The 14,966-nt window shown below is 38.8% G+C and overlaps 1 protein-coding gene across 1 annotated transcript in view; it reads left to right on the forward strand.

Moving 5' to 3' along the window:
- Positions 1 to 14,966, forward strand: part of MAN1A1 (mannosidase alpha class 1A member 1) — a 200,450-nt gene that overhangs the window by 41,704 nt on the left and 143,780 nt on the right. Inside the window, exon 2 of the mRNA XM_039530521.1 lies at positions 6,859 to 6,955. Within this exon, the coding sequence (XP_039386455.1) occupies positions 6,859 to 6,955 (97 nt within the window). The remainder of the gene's footprint in view (positions 1 to 6,858; positions 6,956 to 14,966) is intronic.

The raw sequence follows: 14,966 nt of genomic DNA on the forward strand, positions 1-14,966 counted from the left end.
TATAACTACTACTTAGGGACACCCCTCTGACGTTTCTACATAGATACTGTACCCTTCCATTACTAGACAGACAATTCTGAATCTGAAATGGATTTAGCTGGAAGAATACTGAAGACTTGTGAAAGCAATAATGCGGTGGTTTGGTTTTTGTGTGTTTTTTGTGTGAAAACATTTCAAATATCATTTGTGTGTTGTTTCCTATCAGGACTTGAAAGCATCACTTCTGAATTTAGATATGTAAGTAACTGTATTCTTTCAGTGCATTTTCATTGAATCATAGAAATGTAGTGCTGGAATGGACCTCAGAGTCATCAAGTCCAGCCCCCTGCGTGGAAGCAGGACCAAGTAAACTAGACCAGTGGCTCTCAATCTTTCCAGTCTACTGCACCCCTTTCAGGAGTCTGATTTGTCTTGTGTACCCCAAGTTTTACCTCACTTAAAAGCTACTTGCTTACAAAATCAGACATAAAAATACAAAAGTGTCACAGCACACTATTACTGAAAAATTGCTTACTTTGTCATTTTTATCATATTATAAAATCAGTTGGAATATAAATATTATCTTGCATTTCAGTGTATGGTGTATATAGTAGTAGAATATAGAGCAGCGTAAACAAGTCATTGCATGAAATTGTAGTACTGACTTTGCTAGTGCTTTTTATGTAGTCTATTGTAAAACTAGGAAATATCTAGATGAATTGATGGACCCCCTGGAACACCTCTGTGTAACCCCAAAGGTACCTTACCCCCGGTTGAGAACTACTGACTAGACTATCATTGAGAGGTGTTCGTCCAACCTATTCTTAAAAACCTCCAATGAAGGGGATTCTACAACTTCCTTGGAAGCCTATTCCAGTGGTTTACTATCCTTAGAGTTAGAAAGTTTTTTTCCTAATATCTAAACTAAATCTCCTTTGCTGCAGATTAAACCCATTACTTCTTATCCTACCTTCAGTGGACCAAGAAAACAATTGATTACTATCCTCTTTACAATATCCCTTAACATATTTGAAGACTGTTATCAGGTCCCCATTCAATCTTATTTTCTTAAGACTAAACATGCCAGTTTTTAATCTTTCCTCCTACGTCAGGTTTTCTAAACCTTTTATCACGTTGTAGCTCTGCTCTGGACTTTCTCCAAGTTCTCCATCTTTCCTAAAGTGTGGAGCCCAGAATTGTACACGGACACCAACTGAGACCTCACCACTGCTTAGTAGAAAGGGACAGGTTTCAGAGTAGCAGCCGTGTTAGTCTGTATCCGCAAAAAGAACAGGAGTACTTGTGGCACCTTAAAGACGAACAAATTTATTTTAGCATGAGCTTTCCTGAGCTACAGCTCACTTCTTCTTCTAATAGATTCAATTAGTGTAATGACCCAACCATTCCCAGTCTCTATTTCCCTATGTTAAGTTCTCCTCACACCTTCTATGGGCCATCTTAATTATCACTTCAAAAAGTTTTTTTTCCTCCTGCTGATGATAGCTCATCTCAATTGATTAGACTTTTCCTGTTGGTATGCATACTTCCACCTTTTCATGTTCTCTGTATGTATAAATATCTCCTGTCTGTGTTCCATTCTATGCATCTGAAAAAGTGAGCTGTAGCTCATGAAAGCTCATGCTAAAATAAATTTGTTAGTCTTTACGGTGCCACAAGTACTCCTATTCTTTTTAGAAAGGGACAGTTACCTCCCATGTCTTACATATAGTCCCCAGAACATTAGCCTCTTTTGCAACTGAAAAATGGTAGTGTTCTAGTAAAATTATTTGTATTGAGTTGGGGCATTTTAGTGCTAACTTATTAGGAATAGGACTCTGTGTTAGGCACTTTACAAATACATGGGAAAGTACACTCCTCCCAAATAACTTGCAATCTAATTTGAAACAAGACTCCTCACATGCCTGTGAAGAACAATAGGAAGGGGAGACAGGTGACATAAGTATGAGTGCATCAGAGCTAGCTTATGGTAGCTATGTGTACTGCTTGATGGTTGAAAGTTATTGGAAACTGTAACAGTACATATGTGGTACCGAATTAATCTTTTGAGTGAAGGGGAGGATAATGTATCTGGTGCTGAGTAGAATTTTTCTAATTAGTCTTTTCTGGCTGTATCAGTAAAGTTGTGAATAAAATGAAAAGAACTATAGATGATGCTAATTCTCTGTTTGGTGTCTGAGTAACATACCAGTTATTTTTGTACAGTCTCTAGTGAAATGCAGCTATTTTTGTATGCTTGAATGTAGATATTGACCATAATATCTACATTGACCATAATTAGCAGTGGTCCCAGGGGTAGTGGGAGCAGTGCTGGGGAATGCAACCCTGGGGGCGGTCAGAGCAGCGGCTGCTCAGTGGCCCCAAGCAGCTGGTCCCACTAGCCCCGGCTCCCCCCAGACTACCGAGCTAAGGTTTAGTGAGGGATATTTATTGTACAAGTGATGGAGAAGTCATGGGGCTGTGAATTTTTGTTTATTGCCTGTGACCTGTCCATGACTTTGTTAAAAATACCCCTGACTAAATCGCAGCCTTACTCATGGATTTTAGCTAACTGCTGTAGTAGTAATGGCAATAGCACATTTTACTTTGCATCCAATGGGGGAGGGAATGATTAGGTTTTCTTGTGAATTTTGCTGAGATTAGATTAATGTGAATCAGTGAAAGATTTAGTTTGTGCCGTCTTTTAAACCTCGGGATAAAGCATAATTTTTAAAGTGAGTAGAACAGATTTGGATTATGCAGTTTACAAGTTTTTTTTGTATAAATATAATGTCCAGTATAGGATTATCTATAATAGCAATATTTGGAAAAGAGGATTAGAATAAGAATTCCTAATGCTTGAGTGGTGGGGAATATGGGCTAGTCTACACTGGCAATGCTAAAGCACTGCCACAGCAGCGCTTTAACGTGGCTTGTGTGGTCGCGGGAGAGCGCTGGGGAAGAGCTCTGGTACGCTGGGTGAGAGTACTGGTGCACTGTCTACGCTGGAGCTTTACAGCGCTGAAACTTGCTGTGCTCAGGGGGGTGTTTTTTCACCCCCCTGAGTGAGAAGGTTGCAGTGCTGTAAATTGCCAGTGTAGACAAGTCCTATTAGTCATGTTAAACTCTTTCTAATGCTGTCTCCATACCAGTTTGACCCTTATATGGAATTGGTTAAGGGTGAGTTCTCCCTTTCCTATATTCTTGTAACAAAGTCTGGGTTGATCTGATAGGTAGAATTGAAAGCTCTGTTTCCCTTTTTTTTTTTAAAGTCTACATTAGATACAATTGCATATTGCCTTTGAATACTGTAGGAAGTGAGGCAGTGATAAGTATGGATCCAATTTTGGGTAAAGCAATTACAAATTCAGGGGGTTTTAAGCTTCTTCAGAGGCCAGCTAGGGAAGATACTTAGATCTCCTGTGTAAAGCTTTGGGTGGAGGTTCAAAACACCGCTGCTTTGAGTTGATATTGATAACAGCACAAAGCCTAATCATTTGAGAAATCACAATGTAATTGGCTCTCTAATGGGTAAGGTTCCGCACCCTGATTTAAACCAGCCCAGGTGATTTCTAGCAATCTGGATTGTGATCTTTCTTGAATTGTGGACAATGATGTTGATTGGAGATGGTTCAGAGAAGAGCCATAGGAATGATTAAAGGATTGGAAAGAATCCCTTACAATGAGAGACTCAAGGAGCTCAATCTATTTATCCGATCAAAGAGAAGGTTAAGGGGTGGCTTCATCACAGCCCAGAAGTACTTACACGGGGAACAGAAATTTGATAACAGTGCGCTTCAGTCTAGCAGACAAATATATAACAAGACACAATGGCTAGAAGTTGAAGCTAGACAAATCTAGATTAGGAATTAGGGAATAAGGTGCACATTTTAAGTGTTGGTAATTAAGCATTGGACAACTTCCTAAGGTTATGGTGGATTGTCCATCATTGGAAACTTTTCAATCAGGATTGAATGCTTTTCTAAAAGGTGTGCTGTTGTTCAAAAAGGAATAAATTAGGGAAGCCCTATGGCCTGTTATGCAGAGTCAGACGAGATAATCATAGTGGTCCCTTCTGGCCTTATAATGAATGAATTATGGTAATTAAGAAATGCTAATTGGAAATGGGGGAATAGCATATTGCAAATGAAATATTGAAGATTGTAACAGAGGATTGTTTAGCCAGAAGATGTTTGGTAAAATTCCAGTCTTAATGTGTCAGAACCAGAAACCTTGCCGAATCCAAGGTTTTGTATGTGACTATTATCTGCTAAGGTGGTCAGACTTAAGGTAACTTTTTTGTTTCATGTATGTTGGAAGTAGAGCTACTACTTTATAACACTAATGCAGTGATACTCAGACCTCAGCGGTTCAGGAGCCAAATTAGCTCAAATTAACATTTCCCAAAAGAGCCACAGTAGTGTGAATTCATTGTTTAATTTACTATAGTACCACATATTAATATTTAAACAGTATGACAGGAAATATTTAGGTGTGTGTTCATGTATATGTATTCACAGCAGAATGAGCAATTATTAGTATTTTATCAACTACAATTGGTTAATATAGTAAACACATCCTGATGGATTAATAACTTAGGTTGGTTAATAATTAAATCATTGTTTTAATATCATGTGCTGCAAAGAGCCACAGGAGACACATTAAAGAGCAACTTGTGGCTCATAAGCCTCAGTCCGAGTATCACTGATATTTAATTTAATATTAATGGAAAATGGTACCACAATTATTTGAGGAAAAACAAGTGCATAAGAATTTTAAATTATTAAACTCCAACAAACAAGACTTCCTGGCTAATCAAAAAATACAAATTTGAGACTGATTTTTGTCTGTCCAGCATGTAGTGCTAACTAAAATGAGTCTATTAATCTACGGTATTTTGTCTCTTTTTCTCTATACAACAAAAACAATATTAAGAAACCACAGAGGACACAGTTGTTTACTAAATGCACATACACTATGCAGCTAGAAGTTGTATATTTTACCTGGGTCTCCTCGAGGCTTCTGAAACCTAGAACACAGTAAAGAGCACCAGAGGGCTAACAAACTATTTAAAGGGATGCTACTTTGCATAAAAAAAATTGTGTATTAAGCGCTAAAACTAAAAGAAGTGTTTAAGAAGAAAACTAATTGGAAATAAACTTGACTAAAAGTTTAATAGTCATAGCTAGCTGACAATAAGCAAAACTAATAGAAATTTTAAAGTGATACAGAAAAACATAGGAAAGAATGTCCTGGAAGTTTGGCATATATAAGAAGATAATGAGCAAGCTTGGCTGTTAGTGGTTTTGAACCCCTATCCATTTGTTCTGTTACTTACTATAGGAGAGGCTTGTAGTGACCTTATATTTAAGTTGCCTAACACTGTCCATTATAAAGGATTTCTGCAACCTTTGAGAATCCCTCACCTCCCTTACTTGCTACAGGCCTTTGATATTCAGCACAGTTAATGGCCTGAGGCTACAGAAGTGACTTTTCTTGTTCTGTGAAATTCCATTCAGATTTTGGTGAGGTATAGTATTTTAAAAATGGCTATTTCCTTTCTTTTTGCTTGCCTTTTTTAGGAAATGGCAGCATAGATTCACGCAGAGGCCAGGCTCACATGTGTGGCAGCACCACCAACACCTGCTGCCTGAACACCAGGGAGCTAAGTGAAGCTGCTGGAGGGAGGGTAGGGTGACCAGATGTCCCGATTTTTATAGGGATAGTCCCGATTTTTGGGTCTTTTTCTTAGATAGGCTCCTATTTCCACCTTCCCTCTGTCCCGATTTTTCACATTTGCTGTCTGGTCACCCTAAGGGAGGGTGAGCGGGAGAGACAAGCTGGGCCCCCCTCTCAACCACCCCCTGGACCCAGCATATGGTGCTGGCAACCAATCCTCCATCTCTGGGGCCACCACCATGTAAGCAGGAGCTCCTCCAGCTCCTAGGTCAGTTGCAAGATGAAGAGAGCCAGGCTATGCTGGGCCTGCCCCCCGTGATTGCACCCTGGACCTAGCACTCCTTGCACTTTGAGCATATCGCTAGACCTGTAGCTCTAGTAACAGTCTCTGCTGTAATACTGCAGGTTCAAGGTTCAAACCTTATTGATTAACAAGGGGTTGAGTAGGTTGCTAGTTGCACATACTCAACTTGATTTTGCTTTGAGGTTTTTAAAATCAAACAAATCCACAAAATCAGGAAATCTCATACACAATCTGTTAAGAATGCCAAGGTTTCAAAGCCAAGCACTCAAAACTTAGGAAGTGGCACATTTATGGTGGCCTGTGCAATCTTAATTTGACTCCCATATATTGATCGTTATTGATTACATGATGACTCATTTTCTTTAGGAGATTCCTGCATGTTTATTCACTTCACAGGATAGGTACACAAGGGGGCAGAATTAAAATTGTTCAACAAGTACGAGATTTATGGTTGCCCAACTCTCAAGTGTTTGACTTTGCAATCTGTAAGTTATATTTAAAATAGTTTTTAGTATAATTATAACTATTCAGAACTTTGCTGTAATGGTACAATACTACTTTTTCAGTTTCTTAACTCTTTTTTGTTCCTTCTCCATAAAGATAATCTGCTATTTCTGTTATCTGAGAGATATCAGCATGGCTATATAAAGCAGCAAATGTGAGTTGTCTTTGTAGGAGATTCCAGCTTGGCTTTTCTCTCCTTGCAGAATTCTAGGTGCCCGGAAGTTGATGATTTTGTATAAAAAGGGATTATTATAAAACTAGTAATCCAGTCACACCTCTCTAGCCAGAATGCTGAAAGTATTACACCTGTACCTCAATATAACGCGACCCGATATAACACAAATTATGTTTTCTTGTTAAATCAGCATTATAATCCTGCTTTCATTTCCCTCCAGATGATGAAACATTCCTGGGATAATTATAAGCGTTACGCTTGGGGATTAAATGAACTGAAACCCATATCTAAACAAGGACATTCAAGCAATTTATTTGGTGAGTAGTTTTTGCTTTTGTACTTAGTGACATGAATGTTAGGACAGTAAATCAGTTGAAGAGATTACAGTGGTGACACACGTGCTCTTCCCAGCTGTTGTGATACTGACATTATTTGCATAGCATGTTGTGTATAGAAGTTAACAGACTAAGGTGACCGCTTGCATTGCCTTGTCACAAGTTACGTCACCTTGCTCCTCTGAATGAAGGTAATGAAGTATTTCGGTGCTATACCTTATGTGGATAATTACACTGTATTACACTACTCTGATCCAGATCACTTTGTCACTACACGCAGTAAAAACATGAAATAAAAATTACATGCTATGCCAGGGACATAGCTACCACTACATATTCCATGTGGGTGCAAAAGTGGATCTTTCACAAGTATCTTCTGGCAAGGAGTGAGTGACCTGTTAATTGACTTGAAATGGAGAAAATCTCTAACTGGTTCTCTCTTTTGTGAGATGACCTATAGTTGTACCCATAAATGGATACGTCCACGCTACCCGCCAGATCGGTGGGTAGCAATTGCTCTGTCAGGGATTGATTTATCACGTCTCATCTAGACACGATAAATTGATCCCCAAACGCGCTCCTGTCGACTCCGGAACTCCACCAGGATGAGAGGCAGAAGCGGAGTCGACGGGGGAGCAGCGGCTGTCGATTCTGCACAGTGAGGACGGGAGGTAAATCAAGCTAAGATATGTTGATTTCAGCTACACTATTCTTGTAGCTGAAGTTGCGTATCTTACATCGACCCCATTCCCTCCCCCAGTGTAGACCAGGCCAATGTTGCAAGAGATATAGCTATAAATTAGTGTTAGACATTTCTTCAGCCCAAAATTAGCTTGAAAAAGTTAAAGCTGTACTGGAGAGAAGACAAAGGTAATGCATTTTAGAAATATCTTTTTTAAATTTAGAAATGGTGCAGAACTGAATGGAAGAACATCAGCTAAAGGAGAAGTTGAGTAGAAAACACTGCTTCCTTATGCACAGATGAGTGTTGGCTTAAACCTTGTAGAACGGGGGGGAAAAAACCCTGAAAATTGCTTTTTAGAATATAGAAACTGTCAGTCTTCATTATTTTGGAAATAATAAAAGTGAACTAATTTCCTTGATGCCCACAAGATAGTGCATAGCTTTGATTTATTAGAAAGATTAAAAAAATGTGTAAAACTATATATATTTTAAAATAGGGTGTTTATATCTTGCTTGAAATGGGAGAAGAGATGAAAAATTTTATCTTAGGCTGTTTTACGAGTGTCATCCAAAGTGCAGCATTTAGCAAATCCTCAAGAATTAAGTATTCTAGTGCAGCATTTCCAGAAGTTTGGGTTTTACCCCACTCAGGATTCAAAGGTTGTGAGTGGATGTGTGAGGAAATGGGGGTGAGAACATAAGAATGGCCATAATGGGTCAGACCAATGGTCCAGCTAGCTCAGTGCCCTTTTTTCTCATAGTGGCCAATGCTTCAGAGGGAATGAACAGAACAGGGCAATTGTGTGATCCATCTCCTGGTGTCCAGTCCCAGCATCTGGCAGTTAGAGGCTTAGGGACAGCCAGAGCATGGGGTTGCATCTCTGATGATCTTGGCAAATAGCCATTGATAGAGTTCTCCTCCATGAACTTACCTAATTCAAGGTGTGAGCATACCATCGATTTATATAGTGGCATTATCTTTTCTCTCTTGTCATCTATCCCTTTTTTAATGGCTCCTAATGTTCTGTTAGGTTTTTTGACTGCCGCTGCACATTTGAGGAGCTGTTTTCAGAGAACTGTCCACAATGACTCCAAGATCTTTCTTGAGTGGGAACAGCTAATTTAGACCCCATCATTTTGTAGGTATAGTTGGGATTATGTTTTCCAATGTGCATTACTTTGTATTTATCAACACTGAATTTCATCTGCCATTTTGTTGTCCATTCGCCCACTATTGAGAACCCTTTGCAACTCTTCATAGCCTGCTTTGGACTTCACTATCTTGAGTAGTTCTGTTTCATCTGCCACCTCACTATTTATCCCTTTTCCCAGATCCATTTATGAATATGTTGAATAGCACAGGTCTGAGTACAGACTCCTAGGGACACCACTATTTACATCTCTCCCTTCTGAAAACTGACCATTTATTCCTACCCTTTTTCTTGTCTTTTAACCAATTACTGATCCATGACAGGATCTTCCTTCTTATCTCATGACTGATTATTTTGCTTAAGAGTCTTTGGTGAAGGACCTTATACTTGGACTTGCAGAAAAATCTTTGACACTATATGTGCTAGATCACCTTTCTCCATGTTTGTTTGACCCTCTCAAAGAATTCTATAGATTGGTGAGGCATGATTTCCTTTCACAAAAGTCGTGTTGACTCTGATAAAGCTATAGTAAAGAAGAGAATTAACCAACTTACCTGAAAGTTAAGCTTACCGACCTGTAATTGCCAGATGGCCTCTGGAGCCTTTTTAAAAAATTGGTGTCACATTATGTATCTTCCTGTTATCTGGTAAAGAGGCTGACTTAAGTGCTGTACCACAGCTAGTAGTTCTGCATTTGCATACTTAGGTTCCTTCAGAACTCTTGCATGAATACCATCTGGTCCTGGTGACTTCTTACTTTTCAGGTTATCAGTTTGTTCCAAAACCCTCCTCTATTGATTCCTTAATCTGGGACAGTTCCTCAGATTTGTCAGCTAAAAAGAATGGCTCAGGTGTGGGAATCGCCCTCCCATCCTCCTGTAGTGAAGGCTTCATTTAGCTTCTCTGCAACGGCCTTGTCTTTCTAGAGGGCTCCTTTGGCACCTCAATCATCCAGTGGCCTCACTGCTTCTGATGTGCTTGAAGTATGTTTTGCTGTTTAGTTTTTGTCTTTCGCTAGTTGCTCTTCAAATTCTTTATTAGCCTTTCTAATTATACTTGACTTGCCAGAGTTTATGCTGATTTCTGTTTTCTTCAGTAGGATTTGACTTCCAATATTATATCTTTTTGTCTCTAACTTCCTCTCTTTACTTTTCTTTAGCCATTGCATTTTTTGGTCCTCTTACTGTGTTGTTTAATTTGGGGTACACATGTAATTTGAGCTTCTATTATGGTGTTTTTTTTTAAAGTTTCCATGCAGTTTGGAGGCATTTCACTCTTGTGACTTCCTTTTGAAGTTCCGTTTTTAACTAGTGTCTTCATTTTTGTGTAGCTCCCCTTTTTGACATTAAATACTACTGTGGGAGCTGCTTTGGTATATTCCTCTCTACAAGGATGTTAAATTTAATTACATTATTACTGAGTGGTTCAGCTATAGTCACCTCTTGTGTGCCACTTAGGACTAAATCAAAAAATGCCTCTCTCCTTGTGAGTTCCAGGACTAGCTGCTCCAAAAAGCAGTCATTGATAGTGTCCAGAAATTTTATTTGTGCATCCCATCCTGAGCTGACATGTACCTAATCAATATGGGGGCAGTTAGAATCCCTCATTATTATTGGGTTTTTTCTATTTTTATTGCTTCTCATCTACTTGAGCATTTCATAATAACTATCATCATCCTAGTCAGGTGGTTTATACTATATTCCTATTATACTCAAGCCTGGAATTTCTGTCCCTAGAGAGTTTGATTCACTTAAGATTTTTACTAAATGTTACTCTATATGTATGTTTTCATTTATAGTGCCTCTCCCCCACCAGAATGACCTACTCTGTCATTCCTATATATTTTGTCGCATTATCATCATACCATCAGGTTTCTGTGATGCCTATTATATCAGTATCCTCGTTTAATACTAGGCACTCAAGTTCACCCATCTTAGTACTTAGACTTCTAGCATTTGTATGTAAGCAGTTATACATTTTTTTTAATATATAGGGGTCTGCCTTCATGTGAAGTAATTGAATGGGACTCCTTTTTCATTTGACTGTTTCTATTGAGCTTCTACCTGTACTTTATCAGTTTCTAGCCTCTCCTTTTTAATAGGATATAGAGAATCCCCATTAAAAGATCCTCCCCTAAGGGATGTCTCTGTCCTAAACAGTGTGCTCCTCTGCACTTGTTGACTCCCCCTCCCTGTTTAGTTTAAAAAAAAAAAAAAACTCCTTACAACCTTTTTGATTTTACGTGTCAGCTATCTGGTTCTGTTTAGGTGGAGCCCCTCCTTCTTGTATAGGTGCCTCCTTTCCCAAAAGGTTCCTCAGTTCCTAATAATCCTAAAGACTTCCTCACTATATCATTGTTTCATCTGCATGTTGAGATCCTGCAGTTCTGTCTGTCTAATTAGACACATGCATGGAACTGGAAGCATTTCAGACAATGCTACCGTGGAGGTCCTAGGCTTTAATCTCTTACCTAGCAACCTAAATTTGGACTCCATGTCTTGAGAGATCAGCAACTTTTCCTTTGCACTGGCAGGCAGTTTACCTCCATGAGGTTCTCCAGGTGATTACAAACAGTTTTTTTTTATATTTCCTATGATCCCCCATTACTATTACCTATCTTCCTAATAACTGGGGTCTCCTCAGTGTGAGAGGATACTGTGACATCATCTGGAAGAGGAGGGTCTCAACTATGGGATCCTTTCCTTCCGCTTTACTTTGATGTTCTCCAGTTAGACTTTCTTCCTCCTCACCAGCACAGAGGCTGTCAGAGTAGGGGTCGGACTCCTCTACTGTGTCCCAGAAAATCTTGTCTATCTACCTGTCTTCCTTAGCTCCTCCAATTCAGCCACTCTGGCCTCAAGAGCTCCTACCTGGTCTTTGAGGGCCATCTGCTGCTTGCAGCAAATGCACACACATGCCACTTGCTAACATGTCTGAGTGAAAAGAGAAATTTTAAAATATCCAAGCGTCAGCAGTGCAGCAGTATCTGAGGATATGTCTTCATTGCAGTCAGCCCAGACTCTTACTTGGTTTTTAGCTCAACCCCATCCACATACAAAAACCTCTATCTGGGTTTGGAGGTGCTTTAAGCCTAGACTGGAATCCACCCACTTTCCACAGAGGACACAGACAAAAATCACTCCAGTGCTGATAGTCTTCCATTGCTATTCTGAAAGAACAGACAGGTTCTTTTGCAATTGACAATACTAACTGTGGAAGAATCCTAGTGTCTCAGCACAAAGAACCATGGGATATGCCCCCAGAGATACATGTAGGTGAATAAAGAACCAGTGAGAACATAGTAACATAGGTATTACTTAGCTGTGGGGATGCTCATGCCCAGTTTAGACTGACCAGGGTGCTCACAGCTGGGTACTGATCACATAGGTTAACTCTGCTGTGAAGGCACATACTGAGTTTGCAGGGAGCCAGGTACAATAGCTGAGGTATGAACTCACTTATTTCAGTGGGTGCTAATTCAGATGTCAGTAATTTAAATGTCAAAAGTTAACTCTTTCACTGCTTATCAAAGCATGTAAGAAAAGAGGAAGTATTATGAAGACTATTATTTTTTGATGGGTCTGTAGAAATGCACGAGGTTTTCAGAGGGGCATGATTTGTTCCCTTTTCCTGAAGGGAGGTCCTCAGCTTTCAAAAGTGTGGGAAACAAAAGTGTCTACATTTATGAGAACAGTGGACTCCATGCATTTGAAGAAGTGGGTTTTTTACCCACAAAAGCTTATGCCCAAATAAATCTGTTAGCCTTTAAGGTGCCACTGGACTCCTAATTGTTTTTGTGGATACAGAGTAACATGGCTACCCCTCTGATAAATGTATGAGAACACTGATTTTTCTTGTTTTAGTTAATTGCTGTTTGAAAGGTTTAATATTTGTTTTGACTAAAATAGTTTAGCAAAATGGTTTAAAACATTACTTGAATCTAATTGTAAATCCATGTTTTTCTGATGTACCATAAAACAGAAGTGAAATTTCACCTTCACTAATTGATTCAGGATGGATCACTTTTCAGTAAATAAATTCTGATAAGGGTCTATAATGCAATTTACTTACTGTTGTCCTTTTGCATCCAGTATAAGTTGTTCCAGTGCTCAGACAGTGTAAATTGTCATCTGAAAACCAGACACCAATATTTTAATAAGAAATAGCCATAAAATTATAAGAACAAGATATCTAAGTAGGGGTTGTAATCCTTCATGACATTAGATAGACGTGCAAGAAAATTGCTAAAGATGTACTGTACTTTGAAATATTTCTTAGCCTGAGCATTAGCAAAGGTCATGCTAGACATTCTTCACTATGGAACAAGTGAGGTGTTATACTTAACCTTTACTTTTGTGTCAAGGAAGAATAACAGCTATATTGTTGCTGAAGTTTGACAGTGATGGACAGATCATTTTGCTAATTATGCTTGTGGATATTATAGTGCAAGATTTAGATTTGAGTAGCTGGTGCAAACTACTCGTGAGATTAATAAGCAAGAAAAAAAATTGAACATATCTCACTTAAAATGGCCACCAGAAAAATTAAAGCTCTGGAGACAAAATCCATGTGAAATGTAGTCAGTGTAGCTTGTGATAAAGAATGAGAATGGATAAAGAATGATAAAGATGAGAAAATGAGCCTGGTACCAAGAATGGTGCATGGGGCTCTAACACTGGGGAAAATTTCAGAGATCTCGAAAAGCACTGAAAAAATCATGGAGCAGATAACATGTTACCACATTGGTCATGTGGTCCCGTCTCTAGGCCATCTACTTGGTATTGGTCTCGTTCATCGAGAAAACAAACCAATATGAGCCTATGAAGTCACTTGGTAGAAGGAAGTGTTAGAAGATCCTCTGAAAATAGCTACTATTGAAATGAGCTGTGGATATCTACTTTGTTTTTAAAATACTTCAGGTATGGTTGGGGAAGAAAAAAAAGGTACCAAATGGTGCCCCTTTTAAAGCTGCATGTAAGATTTTGGCTTTATATATTGTAAACTGGCTGCTAATTTCATATACTATATAATGCATAATTAAAGACTTTAACATTATAGAAAAGTATGGCCTCTAGCTGAAATCAGAACTTTAGGCTCAGACACGAGTCTTTAATTCTGCTGCTTGAAAGTGTCCTAAATCAGCGTGTTGGTGAAAATTAGTTGGGAGTAGTAAACTGTCTCTTGACTGTGGAAAGCTTTGGGAGTTCTTAACATCCCCCCCCCCCCCAAATAAAAACAAAACAAGCAAGTATATTTGCTTGATGTGGACATCCCATCCCTCTGGTGCTGACTTGATGCTGCAACTCAGTTCTAAGTCTGGGAGTGCTGAGGTGTACTAAAGAGTGTGGGGGTAAAGCTAGCCATAACTTTTGTGAGGCTGGTTTTTTATATTAAAAAAAATTCTTTCAAACTGGAAACTTTCTTGGAAAGCTTTAGGATTCTGAAAGTTTCTAATATTTCAGCAAAACCAGAAATATCAGGGTTTCCCCCATTTTTACCACTAAATGCACTAGTATGAATTATGTGCAGGGCATTTTTGTTTCATTTTTGAGACTGGGGATTTGTTCTTGCTGTTTGGACTTCTCAATCTCCAGCTTTTGAGAAATTTAGTGGTTAAAAAAAAAAAGAAGAAAATTGAAAGTGGGGGAGAGAACCTATGAATATCACTTAATTTATTGCATTCAGTGGCAAAAATGGTGGTAGGGCAAAACAAAAACAATTTTGAAATCTGTGGGTTTTTAAAAAAAAAGAAAACCCAAAACCTCAGGGTTTTTGTTTTAGAAAGAAAATGATTTAAAATCTTCAATACCCAGTTTTGGTATGGAGTAGTGACACTGTCACCTTGTAGGGTAGGACTGCTATTTAGCATGATTTCAAACATACACATCTTTCCATTTCTGTCTTAATTCCCTGCTTGGCCTAATAAACTTCTTATCTCATGTAGCAGTCAGAGTTATTGCATGAAATGAACCAGTCATGTTGGAAACCAGTTCTTCACTAATTAAAGCAATATGCTGTAGTATGTATCCTCCTCAAAGTGCATTAGCTTGACCCATTTGAAATGGGGATTAACTGACATAGTGTCAAATATGAGCTGAGAGCCCATGGAAAGTCAGAACTGAAAATCTTAGCTTTATGAATAGTAGGGAGAAATTAAA

The sequence above is a fragment of the Mauremys reevesii genome, linkage group 3 (genome assembly GCF_016161935.1).
Source record: "Mauremys reevesii isolate NIE-2019 linkage group 3, ASM1616193v1, whole genome shotgun sequence".
Taxonomy (NCBI): domain Eukaryota; kingdom Metazoa; phylum Chordata; order Testudines; family Geoemydidae; genus Mauremys; species Mauremys reevesii.